The 18585-nt window shown below is 31.5% G+C and overlaps 1 protein-coding gene and 1 non-coding gene across 2 annotated transcripts; one reads left to right on the forward strand and one right to left on the reverse strand.

The window, feature by feature from the left end:
• Window positions 1–8837: 8837 nt before the first annotated feature.
• On the reverse strand, window positions 8838–8946 carry LOC112101287. The gene has a single exon (XR_002907414.1). It is a non-coding gene; the product is annotated as a small nucleolar RNA R71 (small nucleolar RNA).
• Window positions 8947–9556: 610 nt separating this feature from the next.
• Window positions 9557–15427, forward strand: LOC112100799. The gene is made up of 4 exons (XM_024190634.1): window positions 9557–10575; window positions 10718–10902; window positions 12376–12512; window positions 15116–15427. Exons 1-4 carry the CDS (start codon window positions 9557–9559, stop codon window positions 15425–15427), a joined length of 1653 nt encoding a protein of 550 aa, XP_024046402.1.
• The last annotated feature ends 3158 nt before the right edge of the window (window positions 15428–18585 follow it).

Consider the following 18585-nt stretch of genomic DNA (forward strand, 5'->3'; position numbering starts at 1 on the left):
TCAAACTATATAAACTCAAATCCAATTCATTTTCAAGCTCTCTTGTAAGCAAAATAAAAAAGCACACAACATTCATTGAGCTCTCATTTCGTAAATCATAAAACCTTGAATCATCTTTTGTTCTTCAATTTGTATATCTACTCTTTAAGAGACTTTTTATTGTAATCTTCAATTCCTCATCTTAATTGTGAGTGTTTGAGTGTGTGAGACACTTGAGTGAAGAGATTGGGAGATAATCTCTTTGTTGTAAAGGTTCATTGACACCTTGAAGTCAATTGTAAACATTTGAAGCCTTGGAAAGCTTGGATAGTGAAATCTTCAAGCTTGAATTGCTTGGAGGCGTGGACGTAGACGGGGATTACCGAACCACGTAAAAATTTGTGTGTTTGTTTCTCTTCTCTCTTACTCATTTGTTATTGTGCTTTTATCGATCTTATTGCTCTCGAATTTATTAAGGCGTTAGATTGGATTGTTGTGTGATTTTGTTAGAATAATTTTTAAAATACCAATTCACCCCCCCTTTTGGGTTGCACACTTGTATTTCAACTTAACCTTTGCTCGTCCTCAAGCAAACCTAGAACAAAAATAAAATAAAAAGAAGGGCAATTATCCACTGACCACTTATTTTTTCGCACTTTTTCAAAAATACACAATTTTTTTTTACTGAACTCCACTCGAAGTTATATTATTTTGCACATGTCCACTTCCGTCTTTAAACTGTTAAGAGAACTAACGAAATATTGTATAAATGACTTTTTAACCCTCAAATGTAAAAGGGCAATTATCCACCAACCACCTTTTTTTCACATTTTTTGAAAAAAATACACAATTCTTCATTTTTTTTTTTGCTGAACTCTGCTTGAAATTATATTATTTTGCATTTGTCCACTTCTGTCTTCAAACAATGTTGTTTTGAAATGACAATTTTACCCTTATGATGTCACAAAAGTTCTAACAGTGTTATAACTTGAGTGGACCAGTGAAAAAAAAAATTAACTTTAGGTAGAACGCTGCAAAAAAATAATAATAATAATTTGTGTGTTTTTTAAAAAGTTAGAAAAAATAAGTGGTCGATGGATAATTACCCTAAAAAGAAAATCTAAACTAGTCCACTTTCGTAAGAAATCATAATTGCATTTAGCGTATGCAACAAGCCTTTAAACAAGTAGGCAGCTCTAGTGGACGAGTTATAGTCTTGTGAGAGCTTCAGCGATAATACCCACAAATATCATTTCATTTTCCATTTTTTTTCAATATAATAAAAAGAACAAAAGACTTTAAAATAAAAATAGCCTCAAAGATTGCATAAGTCATATAGCTCAAAGAAAATTTCAAATATTATCGAAGTTCCAACTTCAATTCAGTAGTCAAATCTCATCTCTCTTTTGATTCTTATAGTGTGTATGAATCAATTCAATCAATATCCATTCCCAAACTCTTCAATATCAACAGCCTTTGCCTTGAACAAAGAAAGAGTAGGTCAAACTAATCTTATTATCACGATCTCTAATTTTTTTTTCCTCACAGGCGTTTGTGTGCATTTTCTTTTATTTTTTTCTTTTTTTGTACCACATGCACTTGATTGACCACATTGCATTGTAGAGATAAGAATCAAGACAAATAGTCATTTACTCAATCTAAAATTCTCAACTCAGATCAATCTCAAATTTTAAGTCAAAATTATGAAAGAATTGACTTCAGTGCTCATGGTTTAAAGAATCTCAATTAAGAAGAAATCAATACAAGAATCAAGTATAAACTAAGATAATATTCAACCATTTCTAAGAACCATATTCATTGTCAATCAAATTCTTATCGTTGGATAACAATGTTATTTTTTTGGTTTTTTTTTTTGTAAAAGAAAAGCCAAAGCAACAAAAACTAAGTTCTAAATCCTCCCCCTCACACTTAATTCTTACATTGTCCTCAATGTAAGCCTAAGCTAACAAAAGAAAGAATTAAACATGGGGAAATGAGATGAGACACACAAATAGAAACAACAAAATTTTGAAATACAAGTATGCAACCCAAGAGGGGGGGTGAATTGGGATTCTAAAAAATTATTCAATTTATTAAATAAAAACTTAATACAATTATAAATTAGATTCAAAGCAATAACAATTAAGATGATCACAATATAAAAAGATAAGGGAAGAGGGATTCAAACACCGAGATTTTTACGTGGTTCGGCCAACCTCGCCTACGTCCACGCCTCCAAGGTTTCCGGGCTTGAGGATTCCACTAAGCAAGCCTCCAAGGCTTCAAATGCTTACACTTGACTTCCAAGGTGTCAATGGACCTTTACAACAAGAGATTATCCCCAATCTCTTAACCCAAATGTATCCCAACACTTACAATCACTCAAAGTAAAAGATTACAAACTGTTTTGCCTCTCACAATATATAAGATTACACAATGATGCTTAATATGTGAGTAGATGAAGCAAGAATGTGTTCTAAGCTCTATGAAGATTGTATTCTCAAATATTAGCTCAAAATGGTCGTGTTGTGATCAGTCTTCTTTGAATTTGAATGAGCTTATTTATACTTGGATTTGAAAATCTAGCCGTTACAAACTGTCGGACAGAAAACGGTTCGCCATTAACCATTAACGGTTAACCGTTTCGGTTGGTCAAAGTTACCGTTGGGCCAGATTTCAAATAAACGGTTTGCCGTTTAGGATTGCCCCTTCGCCGTTAACTTCCAGAGACCTGCAAGAAGAGCATTTGTTATCCATTTACACTAAACGGTTAAGGACTTGCATGAAGTAACGTTTTTGGATATTATCGGTTAACCGTTTGAAATAATCGGTTAGCCGTTTGTCTCCAGTAACCTGCAAAATGAACATTAGTTAATCCGTTTTCATTTAGCGGTTAAGGGATTGCATAAAGTGGCTTCTCTGGGTATTATCAGTTGACCGTTTAAAATAAACGGTTTGCCGTTTGGCTCCAGTAACCTGCACAACAATTCAGCCTTATCAGTTTTCGTTAATCAGTGCCAGAGGAGGACAACCATCAATTCTGGACGTTATCGGTTAACCGTTTAAAATAAACGGTTCACCGTTAGGTTCCAGTAGCCTTCCCATGTTAGGTGATTTCTGTTAAGCATAACCGGTTAGAGCTTAGGTAATATGTTGCTCTCTGGTGATAATCGGTTAACCGTTTAAAATAAAACGGTTTACCGTTAATTTCCAGTGGCCTCCCTATCTTTTGTGTTTTCCGTTTTTCATAAACGGTTAGAGGTTTAGGGAAAATGTTTGCTCTCTGGCTGTTATCGGTTAACCGTTTAAATAAACGGTGAACCGTTTATAACCAGAATTTCATTTTAAACCAGTTTTTGCAGAGAATCTTTTTTTTTTAATTTTAAAGTCCATCTTTTATGAAGCATGAATGGAATGATTACTAAGGCTCTCGTTTATTAAGAAATAGCTCCAATACTTTTATCAAAAATCATTTAAAATTTGTTATCATCAAAATCAATATTATTAACATATTTATGTTAACAAATTTAACATAGAGTGAATAAAGTAAATGAGAATAAGAGGGAGAAAGATCAAATCTGTTATAGCGTGCTCTCAAAATATTTTCTCTAGCTATAAGGTTGCCTCCCAATAAGCGCTTAGTTTATTGTCTTCAGCCTGACATGGTTCTCAAGTTTCACTCATCAATGTACGTGGGTTCATAAAGTGGAGCCTCCTCTACATTGAGTGTCTGAAAGTTTTCATAGTAAGGCTTCAACTTATGACCATTAACCTTAAACTCTTTACCTGTCTTTAAGCTCCTAATCTCAACTGTACCATGAGAAAAACCATTAATAACAACAAAATGCCCAACCCATCGAGAACTTAACTTACTTGGAAACAACTTAAGGTGAGAATAAAATAGCAAAACTTTCTGTCCAACTTCAAAGTTCTTTCTTAAGATTTGATTATCATGAAAAGTCTTAGTCTTTCCCTTATAGATTCACGAATTCTCATAGGCATTATTTTGAATTTCCTCTAATTCTTGTAGTTGGAGCTTCTTGTGTTGGCCGGCGGCATCTAGTTTCATGTTACATTATTTCACAACCCACCATGCTTTATGTACAAGTTCCACTGGAAGATGACAAGGCTTACCATATACCAACATGTAGAGTGACATACCAATAGGCATTTTATATGCGGTCTTGTATGCCCAAAGTACATCATCAAGACATAGCCTCCAGTCCTTTCTATTCGGATTAACTGTTTTTTCCATGATTGATTTTCACTTCCCTATTAGACACCCCAGCTTGCCTAGTAGTTTGTGGATGGTAGGATGTGGATACCTTGTGAGTGATGTTGTATCCAAAGAGGGCTTCTATTGACCTGTTACAGAAGTGAGTACCTCTGTCCGTAGCAATTGCCTTCGGCATTCCAAACCTTGCAAATATATTACACTTTATAAAATTTACCACAACTTTAAAGTCGTCAGTTTGAGTGGCTTTTGCTTCCACCCATTTTGAAATATAATCAACCACAGGAACAATGTAAAGATTACAAAACAATGAAGGAAATGGTCTCATGAAATCGATGCCCCAGAGATTAAAAATCTCTACTACAATAATGGGAGACTGTGGCATTTGATTTCTAGATCCTAAATTACTTGTTCTCTGACAATGATCACAAGATTTGCAAAACAAATATGCATCCTTAAATAGTAATGCCCAATAAAAACTGGTCGCAAGTACATTAAAGGTTGTTCTCTTTAGTGCAAAATGTCCTCCACAAGCCAGAGTATGAAAAAAAGTGAGAATAGAAGTAAATTCAGTTTCGGGTACGCACCTTCTAATAACTTGATCAGAACAATACTTCTACAAGTATGGCTCATCCCACACATAATATTTTGCATCACTCTTGATCTTGCCCTTTTGTGCATGGGTCAACTCCTCTGGTATTGTTATGGTAACCAAGTAATTTACAATATCTGTGTACCAAGGAGTAATCATACCTACCTGTAATAACTGCTTATTTGGAAAGTTTTCATGCATTGGATGTGCATTTTCCTTATGGGTAAGTCAACTCAAACGATTTGCCACCAAATTCTCAGAACCTCTCTTATCTAGAATCTCTAAGTCAAATTCTTATAATATAAGTATCCATTGAATAAGGTGCAACTTGGCATCCTTTTTTGTGAGCAAGTACCTAATAGCTGCATGGTCAGAGTAAACGATTACTTTAGATCCAATTAAATAAGAATGAAATTTCTCTAAGGCAAAGATAACTGCTAAAAGTTCTTTCTCGGTGGTGGAGTAGTTGAGTTGTACATCATTTAGTGTACGAGAGGCATAGTAGATGACATGAGGAAGCTTGCCCACACGCTGGCCCAACAAGGCTTTAATGCCATAGTCTCTAGCATCGCACATGATCTCAAATGGTAAATCCTAGTTCGGTGGTTGAATCACAGAGACTGATGTCAAAACCTCTTTTAACTTCTCAAAGGCTCTTTCGCACTTTTCATTGAAGTCAAAAGTTGCATCATTTTGAAGTAAATTACAGAAGGGTAATGCCATCTTGGAGAAGTCCTTGATAAACCTGCAATACACTACAACAAAATTGATATATGGTAGCACTAAAAAAATGCTACAAAAAGCAAATGGTAGCATTTTAAGCAATGCTATGTTAGCCCATGTTACTAAAGGTCTTATAAGTTAGTAGCATTTATTGAATGCTACAAATTTGAAAACATAGCACTGAAAAAAAGCTACACAATCATATGTGATTGCTTTGGATAAATGCTACCATTTTAACATCAATAACATTTAAAAATTGCTACTTAATGACATTTAAATCATGACGAAAGTGTTACTGTTATAATCGTTTGCAGCACTTGGAGATGCTACTTCTACTACATTTTTTAATTTTATTAGCAAGAATACCCAAATAAATTAATATAATTGAATTACTAAAACATTTAACCCATTCCATTGATAAACAAAAAATAAGTACAAAATAACAAAAAATAAACTTCATAATCAGATTACAAATTAAAAAAAAAAAGATGCTAAAGCATATACATGTAATTCAAAATTTTTCAAAAAGATTACACACCAAACAAAAAAAAAAACAATTTTTTTTTTATCTTCATTTTGCATCCAGTACTTCTCCAGATGCTCTTTATCATCACAACTGCATCATAAACCACGAACAAGAGACATGGAAGAGTTACATTTTGGAGGAAAAAAAAGTATTAGAGAATCTCATAATGGTTGGAAAAGGAAGCCCACGCCTTTGATGGTGATTAAAGTAGATATGAATCCATGGTACGTTATTCAACTCCATAATCTGAAACCTCTCAAAAAACCATAAAATAAGATAGGCCAATGAAATGAAAAAGATAGAGAATTTGAAGAGAAAGGAATTAAGAATTGAGATTCCCAGATGAATATTAAGCTATGATTTTTCAATATGTGTGATTAGTGTTAAAAATTGCATGTTTATTAAGGGATAAAAATGTTATTTTGTTTTATTAATGTAATTTATATTTGTAATTGTGTAAAATATTGTGAATTTCTAATTATTTTTCTAAATATTTGATTTTTTGTGTTTATTAGGTAAAAATAATAATTTCATGCAATTTGAGGTTCCGAATAAATATATAGATGTCAAATTTGAATTCCGAAAGTCCAAGAAATTATGTCATTGTCGAGGAGGATCCAAGACTTTTGTTGTAAATTTTTACTTTTTTACCACGGTAAATGTGGTAATTGTAAAATTATAAGTTTTTAGCATGTTAGGTATGGTAATTGTTAGTGGAATGTGTTGGATATGCTTGAGTGGATAAGTTAGGTTTATGTTTTATTAGTGGGATTATTAGTGGGTCAAATGTAAAGTTAAGATGTAATTAGATTTTTTTATTTGTGTGGTGAGGATTTACCATGTATTAGTATAAATAGAGGGGGGAGGGGTGAACACACCTCTCCACACCTTCTCTTCTCTTCTTTCCTCCCAAATTCTTCTTCTCGTCTCTCTTTGTAATTTATTTTCAATCAATAAAATTAATTTTATTTCAATTTTCAAATTCCATTTTTAATTATGTGTTTTTCAATTTTAGTAATTTCTTTCATTAAAAAAAAGTTTAGCTAAATATTAATAGTTAGGGGAAGGTGAAACTCTTAGGAAATAAATCTGATTTAATCAAATTTTATTTTTAATTTTATAAATTAAGTTATTTTCTATTTAATTTTATACATATTTTATATTATGAAATTTTGATTTATTGTAGACAAATAAGGGAGTTTGGCACAATAAATTCTTTTTATCTTAATATAAGGTATGGTAAAATGGTATTTTGACTTATTGTAGACAAATTAAATTTTGGCACAATGAATACTTAATCCATCATAAAAGTAAAGGGAAAATAATAATAATTTATATAATTAATCTTTTGGGCAATAAATCTAAAAAAAAGGCAAAAAGAATTTATTAAGTTTTATTTACAACTAAGAGTGAATCCACAACCCTAACTAATTCAATTTCATAGTTTTATTTAAATTAGGTTGTTTATATTTAAGTTTTATTTTCAAATTTTAGATAAAATAAAATAAAAAAATTAAATCTTTTCTCTGTGGATCGAATTCGGACTCACCGAGATATATTATAACTAGACACTCTTATACTTGAGAGTAAATTAAATACTTTTAAGTTGTGTCAAGTTTTTTGCGTCATTGCCGGGGAGAGGTATTTATTTTGTTTTATTTTTCCTTTTATTTTTTTACTTTTTGTGTAAATTTTTGTTTGCCCCCTTTTCCTTTTCTTAAATTCTCTTCTACCCCCACATCTTTCATAATTCTAGTTTCACCCCAACAATTCTCGTTTCTTGCTCATTCTTCTCATAATTATGTTCTGACCCTAAAAGCTTTCCGAATCTTCACTTTCATCCCATATGGCTCAATTTTAAACTTCTAAAAATTACGGTGTGGCCATAAAATTATAAATACTTTGCAATAAGATCCCTAGACGAAATTTCTCACAATAATTAGACTTGAACTTATTTGGACTTAATTTGGACCAAGCAAACTAACTACTAATTTTTTATTTCAGTTTTTTTATTTCGCATTTTTTTCTTTTTATTGGTGGGTTCAACCACCAAAGTTGTTATTTAATTTTAAGTTATTTTATTATTTCACTTTTTTTTGTTAATTTAATTGGTGGGTTCAACCACCAAAATTGTTATTTAATTTTAAGTTATTAATTTTCTTTTGTACACTTATATTATTTGCATATTTAATTTTCATTTTTTTCTTTTTGCAATTTTCCTTTAGTTTTTGTGTTACTAATTTGTTTGTTATCTTTGTGATATAATTATTATATGAGACATTGGTTTTGAACTTCAGGTGGCAGGTTAATTCGTAGATCTCAATCACCACCACCAATCATGGACGAGATTCAAGACGAAAACAATTTAGGCAAACTTAATCCTCCAATTGATCAGTGAGACAACCAATCTCAACATGATCAAAAACAACCGAGAACTTTGAGAGACTACATGAATCCAACAAGAACTAGAGCGTCGTCGTGTATAATATTTCCTCCAGAAGCATCTCGATTTAACTTCAAACCAGCTATTATCCAACTTTTACCAATATTTCATGGTTTAAAATATGAAAATCCATATTTGCATCTAAGAGATTTTAAGGAAGTTTGTAATACATACACAGACCAAAATTGTAGAATGAACATAATTAGATTAAAGCTTTTTCCTTTTTCATTAAAAGATAAAGTTAAAACTTGGCTATAAAACCTTAGATCTGGATCAATAAGAACTTGGAATAACATGCAAGAACTGTTTTTAAAAAAATTCTTTCCACCTCATAGAACAAATTCTTTTAATAGGCAAATCACTTCTTTTACTCAAAAAAATGGAGAAACATTATACCAATGTTGGGATAGGTTTAAAGAATTGCTTAACATATGTCCACACCATGGTTTTGAAACTTGGCGATTGGTCACTTATTTCTACGAGGGCTTAATATCTCAAGCTAGACAAGTTGTAAAAATGATGTGTAATGGTGAATTTAAAGATAAAAATCATGAAGATGCACTAGATTATCTTGACCAATTAGCTGAAAATGCACAATATTGGGATACTGTTGGAACTTTTGAATTGACTAATAAACCACAACCATCTCCATTTAGTGGAGGAATCTACAACCTTAGGGAAGATCATGATTTACAAGCAAAATTTGCATATCTAGTTAGGAAGGTTGAAGCTTTGGAAAAAAAAAAAAGTGATCAACTAAAATATGTTCAAGAAATTGCATGTGATGTTTGTAGTTCTAATGATCATTTCACTCAAGATTGTCCCACTCTGCCTGCACTCAAAGAATGTTTGCATGATCAAGCTAATGTCATCAACACTTTTAACAAGCCAAACCCATCTTCACAGACTTATAATCCTGGTTGGAGAAATCATCCAAATTTTAGTTGGAGTAATAATAATAATGCATAATCTTCACAAGCACCACCTCCACAAAATTTTCAAAATACTCAGCCTTTTGTACCATATGTTCCACCACCATGCAAAAATTTGGAAGATACAATGCATTCATTCATTAGGAAGCAAGATGCTATTAACAATCAAAATGCACAAACTTTTTCTGATTTGAAGGATACTCTTGCTAAAATTGCTTATGCACTCATAATTCAAGAAAAAAGAAAATTTCCAGTTCAACCACAACCAAATCCTAAGATTCAAAATGCACCTATTGACCAAGTTAAGTTAGTTATAACTTTTCAAAGTGGTAAGGTTATTGATCGACCTATTCCTGAACCTTGTGAAAATGAAAATTCAAAGGGTAAGGAAGAACTAGATAAACTTACACCTAGTGAAAAAATAACTAATGTTCCATCTGAACCACTATTTCCGCATGCATTGAATAAACCAAGGAAATCAAACCACTCTTCTGTAATTTATGAAATCTTTAAGCAAGTGAACGTTAACATTCCTCTGTTAGATGCAATCAAGCAGGTACCTTCATATGCCGAATTTTTAAAGGACTTATGCACTGTTAAGAGGAAGTTGAAGGTAAAAAAGAGTGCTTTCATGGTTGAACAGGTAAGTACCATTCTGTCTACTAATAATAAGTTGAAATATAAAGATCCTGGTTGTCCTATTATTTCTTGTATTATTGGAGATCACAAAATTGAGCATGCTTTGTTAGACCTTGGTGCTAGTGTTAATTTGCTTCCACATTCACTTTATCTTCAACTTAATCTTGGTGAGTTAAAATCAACTTCAACTATACTTTTACTTGCCGATAGATCAATTAAAATACCAAAAGGAATAATGGAAGATGTTTTAGTACAAGTTGATAAATTCATATACCCTGTGGATTTTATTGTTTTAGAAACTGAAACTGTTGTGAATAATTATAAACCAATTCCTATAATTTTGGGTCGACCATTTTTAGCAACTGCTAATGCTTTGATTAATTGTAGGAATGGTTTAATGAATTTGTCATTTGGAAATATGACTCTAGAATTGAATGTTTTCAATATGTGTAGGCAAGCTAATGAGGAAAATGAGAATGAAGATGAAATTGTTGAACAAAAAGAATTGTTTGAATCTTGTATAGAGGAGAATGTTCAAAAAGGGAGTTTTCCTGAACTTAGTGATATTTGTTTGGTTAATTCGATTGAATGAAATAAACAACTTGAACATGATACTTCTAATATAAATTTGTTATTTGATTCTCGTCAGACTTTGCAAAAGTGATGATGGGAAACCAAAATTTGAGGAGCTTGGAATCATTGAAAAGACTGAACAACAAGAAGCACCTAAATTGGAATTGAAACCTTTGCCAGAGGGATTAAAGTATGCTTATCTTGGAAAAGCACAAACTTATCCTGTTGTGATTTCTTCGACCTTATCAAGCGACCAAGGAGGTAAGTTACTATCTATTCTTAAAAAGTATAAAAACGCAATTGGATGGACTTTAAATGACATTAAAGGTATTAATCCTTTAATTTGCACACATAGAATCAATTTGGAAGAAAATGCTAAAACATGTCAACAACCTCAAAGAAGATTAAACCCACACATGAAAGAAGTAGTAAAAATAGAAATTCTTAAGTTACATGATGCAGGAATTATCTACCCTATCTCTGATAGTAAGTAGGTAAGTCCTACACAAGTAGTGCCTAAAAAATCTAGAATCACTGTAGTTAGAAATGAAAAAGATGAATTAATTCCAACACGAATTACATCTAGTTGGCACATGTGCATTGATTATAGGAAATTAAATGAAGCCACTAGAAAAGATCATTTTCCATTACCATTTTTTGACCAAATCTTAGAAAGAGTGGCTGCACATCCCTACTACTGCTTTTTAGATGGATATTCAGGTTATTATCAAATTCCTATAGCACTTGAAGACCAAGAAAAAACCACATTTACATGTCCCTTTGGAACATTTACATTTAAAAGAATGTCATTTGGACTTTGTAATGCTCCTGCAACATTTCAAAGATACATGCTAAATATTTTCACTAATATGATTGAACATTATTTAGAGGTCTTTATGGATGATTTGACAGTGTTTGGGAATTCTTTTGATGATTGCCTTGATAATTTGGAAAACGTTTTAAAAAAAGATGTGTTGAAAAACAACTCGTTTTAAATTAGGAAAAATGTCATTACATGGTTACTTCTAGAATTGTTTTGGGTTATGTTGTATCTTTTAAAGGAATTGTAGTAGACAAAGCAAAAATTGAAGTCATATCTAAATTGCCACAACAAAAAATAATTAGAGATGTGCGATCCTTTTTAAGGCATGCATGATTTTATAGGAGGTTTATAAAAAACTTTAGTGTCATATCTAAACTACCTTGTAACTCTTATTAAAAGATGCACCATTTGAATGGACTGATGATTGCCAAAAATCTTTTGAGAAAATAATTTACCTTTTGACATCTGCACCTATTATGCAATCTCCTGATTGGTCTTTGCCTTTTGAATTAATGTGTGATGCAAGTGACTTTGCTATTGGTGCTAGTGTAGGACAAAAAAAGGATTGTAAGTCGTTTGTGATTCATTATGCAAGTAAGACTTTGGATAGTACTCATATTTGCTTGGTTCTAAAACTGTTGTTTTTACTAATCACGCTGCTGTGAGATATTTGATGACTAAACAGGATGCCAAACCAAGACTAATTCGTTGGATTTTGTTACTTCAAGAATTTGACCTCACTATCAAAGATAAAAAGGGTGACGAAAATGTCGTTGCTGATCATTTATCAAAACTCACATATGAAATCTGGACTGATATAACACCTATTAATGATTCCTTTCCTGATGAATTTTTATTATCTGTTACTTTAATACCATGGTATGCTAACATTGTTAATTTCCTTGTTACAGGTAAAATGCCTTCGCAATGGAATACTCAGGAGAAGAAGAAATTTTTGGTTGAAGTAAAGAAATTTTATTGGGATGATCCTTACTTGTTGAAATATTGCCCTGATCAGATTTTTCGACGATGCATTCCTGATAATGAGGTAAGTAGTGTCATTAATTTTTGTCATTATGAAGCATGCGGTTGACACTTTTCTTCAAGAAAAACTACGGCTAAAATTTTGCAACGTGGATTTTATTGGCTTACCATATTCAAAGACACATATGAATTTTGCAAAACTTGTGAAAACTGTCAAAAATTATGATCAATTAGTAAAAGAAACATGATGCCCTTAAATCCCATACTTGAGATTGAAATGTTTAACTGTTGGGGAATTGTTTTCATGGGTCCATTTCCACCATCTTTTGGAATTGTGTACATATTAGTTGCAGTTGATTATGTCTCAAAATAGATTGAAGCAATGTCTTGTCGAAATAATGATAGTAAAACTGTCGTTAAATTTTTAAGAGAAAACATTTTAAGTCATTTGAGTCTTTAATGAAAAAAATATGGAATTACACATAAAATTGCTACCCCTTATCATCTACAAACAAATGGTCAAGTTAAATTAGCAAATAGGGAGATAAAACAAATTTTAGAAAAAACAGTTCACCCAAACCGCAAATATTGGTCTCTTCGATTGACTGATGCACTTTGGGCATACCGTACTACATTTAAAACATCTTTAGGAATGTCACCCTATCGGCTAATTTATGGTAAACCTTGTCACTTACCTGTTGAACTTGAGCATAAATCATTTTGGGCTATTAAAGCTTTTAATTCAAATTTGGATGATGCTGGCAATGTGCAAAAATTACAATTGAATGAACTTGAGGAATTAAGAAATGATGCATATGAAAATTCAAGAATTATTAAGGCAAGAACAAAAATTTTTCATGATAAAAGAATTTTTCGAAAAACATTTGAAATTGGTCAAAAATGGTTGCTTTATAATTCTCGTCTTCATTTGTTTCCAGGAAAGTTAAAGTCAAAGTGGAGTGGCCCATTTATTGTAAAAAATGTATATCCACATGGGGCTGTAGAAATTGAGAATCCAAAAAATAGTGTCACATTTAAAGTTAACGAACAAAGAATAAAGCCTTATATGGAAAACCAATCACGTGAACTAAGCACCGAAATAAATTTGAGTGACCCACAAAATCTTGATTAAGTTTTTAATGAGTGCTTTAACTTTTCACTGTTGTTTTACCATTTGAATTGTTTGACCGTCTTGAATGATACGTGTTGTGATGTTTCTTACTTAAGTGTATTTAATAATTGTGTTTTTTTCATCATTATACATCATGAGCACCTCAATAAGGAAGATTCTATTCACACATCTTAAAAGACTTTTACGAATAAGATTTCACTTGAGAAGATTGATACAAAGCTGTAAATCACATTTAATTTGGGAACGACAACCACCAGAATTAGTGGCCTACGTTGAGGATCAAGAAAGACAACTCAGAGCAATAGAGCGTGGTATATATGAATTTCAATTAGAGCTCGAGGTTAACTCAATGAGAGGATGAATGTAAATTCATTTTCCTTTGTACATATTGTGTTTCTCTTTTGTTGTTCGCTTTCACATTTGATTTGATTCTGAAGATTTGATTTTGGTGTGTGTTGATTTATTTTCCCATATAAATGGCGGATAACGGTACTCCGTGACTTCTTAAGTCGGTATCTTCAGTTTCCCACAATAACTGAAATCTCAAAATCAAGCATGGAAGAAATACAACATAAATTGCATAAGCATTTTCCTTCTCTCCCTCAAAATGCACTCAAAAACATTTACAAAGCTCGTTGTGAAAGATTGCGTTTGTTAATGATCAAGGAAATTCCTTTTGATATTTGTTGGTTAATTGAAGCAAAGGTCCGATTAGCTAGTGAGTTTCCTGATCTATTTATTTCTTACATACCTGGTTTTGGTAAAAGCACATTTGCTAAAAAACAAAGAGCTAGAAGACTTGGCTCAGAATGTCATAATTGTGTACGACTTAGTTGCAAACTAGAAGTTCGTAAACCTTTAGGAATGGTTTCTGATAATCGAGAAGATAAAATTAAATTCGTCAAAGATGGCATGAGTAAAGAATCATTGGATGATATCTTACGATCTCTTGAGACGCATCGAAGCGGACATGTGCAATATGAGATACACAGGTTATGGAGACTATTCCAAAAAGAATGTGCACAGTTTAGTCTTGGGAATCTGACTCAAAAAGACCTTGTTTGCTAGTTTATAAGAAAATTGGATGGGAAGCCTATCCTCGACCCATAGGGGGCGTTCAAGCCGTTATTAGATGTAAAACCAAAAGAAGATGTGAGCCACAATCACAATTACCAGTAAATATCCTTTTACTTTATTGTTCTTTTATCATTTGCATTATTGCATTTAATAGTGTGATTTTGTATTTAATCATTATTTGTTTTCTTTTACTTTTTTTTCTTTTCACTGTTTGCTTTTCTTTTTACTGTTTGTTTTTTAATAATTGAGACATGAGCTTTACGCATCATCTGACAAATACAACAACCCATTTACAGTTGTTTCTCATTTTGTCTGTCACTCAGATCTTTAAATAAGAGCTCTTTTTCCAAACTACTCACAACTTTTTTTTGAAAATTATTCTAATGGCAGCATCTTCGAGTAGACAATTCAAAAATATTTGTGTGCTCTCTAGATTTCATTATGGAAAATACAAAGAGTTCGTTCAAGCAGCTGTAGATCTTAGTCATGCCATAGCTGAGAGGAATCTGCACCTTGTATATGGAGGAGGTGACCGAGGGTTATCAAAACTTGTTTCAGAAGCTGTTTTTATTAGAGGAAACCAAGTACTAGATATCATTCCACAAGCCTTAAAACCTCTGGGATGCATGTCTGATGTACCAATTGGAGAAGAGTTAGTTGTCTTAAGTATGCAAGAGCGAATAACTGAGATGTTAAATCATGCTGACGCTTTCATTTTCTTGCTAGGAGATCTTGCAACTTTAGAGGCATTAATTACATTGACATCTTGAGCCCATTTAAACATCCATAAAAAACCCATTGGTTTACTAAATGTTAATAATTTTTTTGATGGGTTGCTCACATTCATTAACCATGCAATTAATAATCATTTTATTCCAATCTCTGCGAAAAATCTCTTTATTTGTGCTTCTACTGCTAATGAGTTACTTGATCTTTTACAAACTTACAAACCAGAGCCAGATCCTAAGACATTGGCATTGGAATAGTCGACTAATGATGGTAACCCTAGCCCTAGTAAGAAGTACAAGTTGGACTTAACTCTTCAGTTGTAACTATCTTCTTAGAGCTATGAGGTTATGTCTTCTAAACTCTACTTCTTTCCTTTAAGTCATTGAGGACAATGTCTTATTCAGGTTGGGGGGAGGGAATAGTTGACAATTGTGGAATATAGCAAATCCTAGTAATGCTTTTGTCGAAGATGACAGAATATGGGGTGTAGCGACTCTAGAAACGCATCTTCAACGGCTTGTTCAGGTGTGATCTTTCCTATTTCTTCTTTTATTATTTTTTTATTTGTTTTCCTTTTTGCATGCATATTTTTAAATTATGAATAATGTTTAAATTAGGTTGGGGGGAAGGAATAATTGACGTAAATTGTAAATAGGTGTGTTTATCTTTTTTTTAAAAAAAACCAAAAACAACAATTTTTTTGTGTCTATGATGGCTGTGTAAAGAGTCACAACTTTTGAGACGCATCCTAATAGTCTTGTTGTATTATATTTTGATTTTAAAATTCATAATAAGTTGTTTTTGTTCCCTCTTCTTTGAATTACTCAAATTTGTGAACTCTCGTCCATTTAGTTATAAAGTTATTTTGTTGTTACTCATTTAACAGGTATTATTAAATCATTCTTCACACACACACTATGACACATACTAGTGGGTTGTAAGTTAAAATTTTTGCAGCATTTAGTTCTTTTAATTTATTAGGGATAATATCTAAGGTTGTAGAAAGTGTATATTGCAAAAAACAAAAAAAGAGGTGAAAAAAAATTAAAAAAAAGAAAAAAAGAGAAAAAGAAAAAAAATTAAATGAGTTTAATTTTGTTATATCTAGAACCCGAGTAATTAAGTCCATAGGGGTGTTTTAACACCTAGTGCCCTAAAGTCAACTGGTCTGGGAGTCACTGGCCTAAAGCTCGCTACATGAGTTATAGATATATTGTTTGCTTATTTATTAAAAACCTAAGTAATTAAGGTCGTAGGGGCGTTTCAACACCTAATGCCCTAAGGTCAACTGATCTGGGAGTCACTGACCTAAAGCTTGCTACATGAGTTAGAAATGCAATTTTAAAAAAAAGCTTGAATAATCTACTGTCTGAAGATAGAATTTCTAATGAGTTTTAGAATGAAAATGTTGTTTTCTTTTAATAAAACCCCATAAGTATTGTGTTAATTACTTGAGCACAAAAGAAGGTTTATGATATTCTGGATAATGAGTGGACGACCAAGAATTAAAAAAAAATTTGGAAGAGTTTATTTATTTGGTAGTTTAGAGGATAGATGAACAACTATTAACTTGCATGTGAATTTTGTAAATCTTAATTTAATATAACGATTTAATTGCTAGGGGCTAGCAATAAGCTAGTTGGGGGGTGTGATTAGTGTTAAAAATTGCATGTTTATTAAGGGATAAAAATGTTATTTTGTTTTATTAATGTAATTTATATTTGTAATTATATAACATATTGTGAATTTCTAATTATTTTTCTAAATATTTGATTTTTTGTATTTTTGTGTGTTTATTAGATAAAAAGAATAATTTCATGCAATTTGAGGCTCCGAACAAATGTATGGATGTCAAATTTGGATTCCGGAAGTCTGAGAAATTATGTCATTGTCGAGGAGGATCCAAGACTTTTGTTGTAAATTTTTACGTTTTTACCACGGTAAATGTTTTATCATGTCAGGTATGGTAATTGTTAGTGGAATGTGTTGGATATGCTTGAGTGGATAAGTTAGGTTTATGTTTTATTAGTGAGATTATTAGTGGGACAAATGTAAGGTTAAAATTAGATTTTTTTGTTTGTGTGGTGAGGATTTACCATATATTAGTATAAATAGAGAGGGGGGTGAACACACCTCTCCATACCTTCTCTTCTCTACTTTCCCCCCAAATTCTTCTTCTCATCTCTCTTTGTAATTTATTTTCAATCAATAAAATTAGTTTTATTTCAATTTTCAAATTCCATTTTTAATTATGTGTTTTTCAATTTTAGTAATTTCCTTTATTAAAAAAATGTTTAGCTAAATATTAATAGTTAGGGGAAGGTGAAACTCTTAGGAAATAAATATGATTTTATCAAATTCTATTTTTAATTTTATAAATTAAGTTATTTTCTATTTAATTTTATACGTATTTTATATTATGAAATTTTGATTTATTATAGACAAACAAGGGAGTTTGGCACAATAAATTCTTTTTATCTTAATATAAGGTATGGTAAAATGGTATTTTAACTTATTGTAGACAAATTAAATTTTGGCACAATGAATACTTAATCCATCATAAAATTAAAGGGAAAATAATAATAATTTATATAATTAATCTTTTGGGCAATAAATCTAAAAAAATGGCAACAAGAATTTATTAAGTTTTATTTACAACTAAGAGTGAATCCACAACCCTAACTAATTCAATTTCATAGTTTTATTTAAATTAAGTTGTTTATATTTAAGTTTTATTTTCAAATTTTAGATAAAATAAAATAAACAAATTAAATATTTTCTCTGTGGATCAACCTCGGACTCACCGAGATATATTATAACTAGGCACTCTTATACTTGAGAGTAAATCAAACATTTTTAAGTCGTGTCAGTGTGTTCTTCAAATAAAGATCTGAATGCTTATGCCTTAAAATTTCGGTGAGGAGACAAGGGAATAAAGAAGGGACTTTGTTTTCTTTCCCTCCCAATGTTGCATATTTTGAAGATCAAAATATTTGGTTGCCGCTTATTCTTTCATTTTGGCGGTACATAGGTTTTCATTTTTATTTCTCTTTCTCTCATTTTGTAGCTATCTTTAAGTGCTACTATATATAACAACGTTTGGTATCATTTTTAAAGTGCTGTATTATTTATAAGTTTACATATCATTTTGAAATATGCTACTAATTACAGATAAATGTTACAAAAAATTAAATGTTAC

This window comes from Citrus clementina, unplaced genomic scaffold, assembly GCF_000493195.1.
Source record: "Citrus clementina cultivar Clemenules unplaced genomic scaffold, Citrus_clementina_v1.0 scaffold_2, whole genome shotgun sequence".
NCBI lineage: Eukaryota > Viridiplantae > Streptophyta > Magnoliopsida > Sapindales > Rutaceae > Citrus > Citrus x clementina.

Coding starts and splice junctions, on each gene's coding strand:
- LOC112100799 (XM_024190634.1), top strand. CDS start 9,557: ATGCATTCATTCATTAGGAAGCAAGATGCTATTAACAATCAAAATGCA. Junction 10,576..10,717: donor ATTGTTGAACAAAAAGAATT/GTTTGAATCTTG, acceptor GATTCTCGTCAG/ACTTTGCAAAAGTGATGATG. Junction 10,903..12,375: donor CTTATCAAGCGACCAAGGAG/GTAAGTTACTAT, acceptor TCCTTGTTACAG/GTAAAATGCCTTCGCAATGG.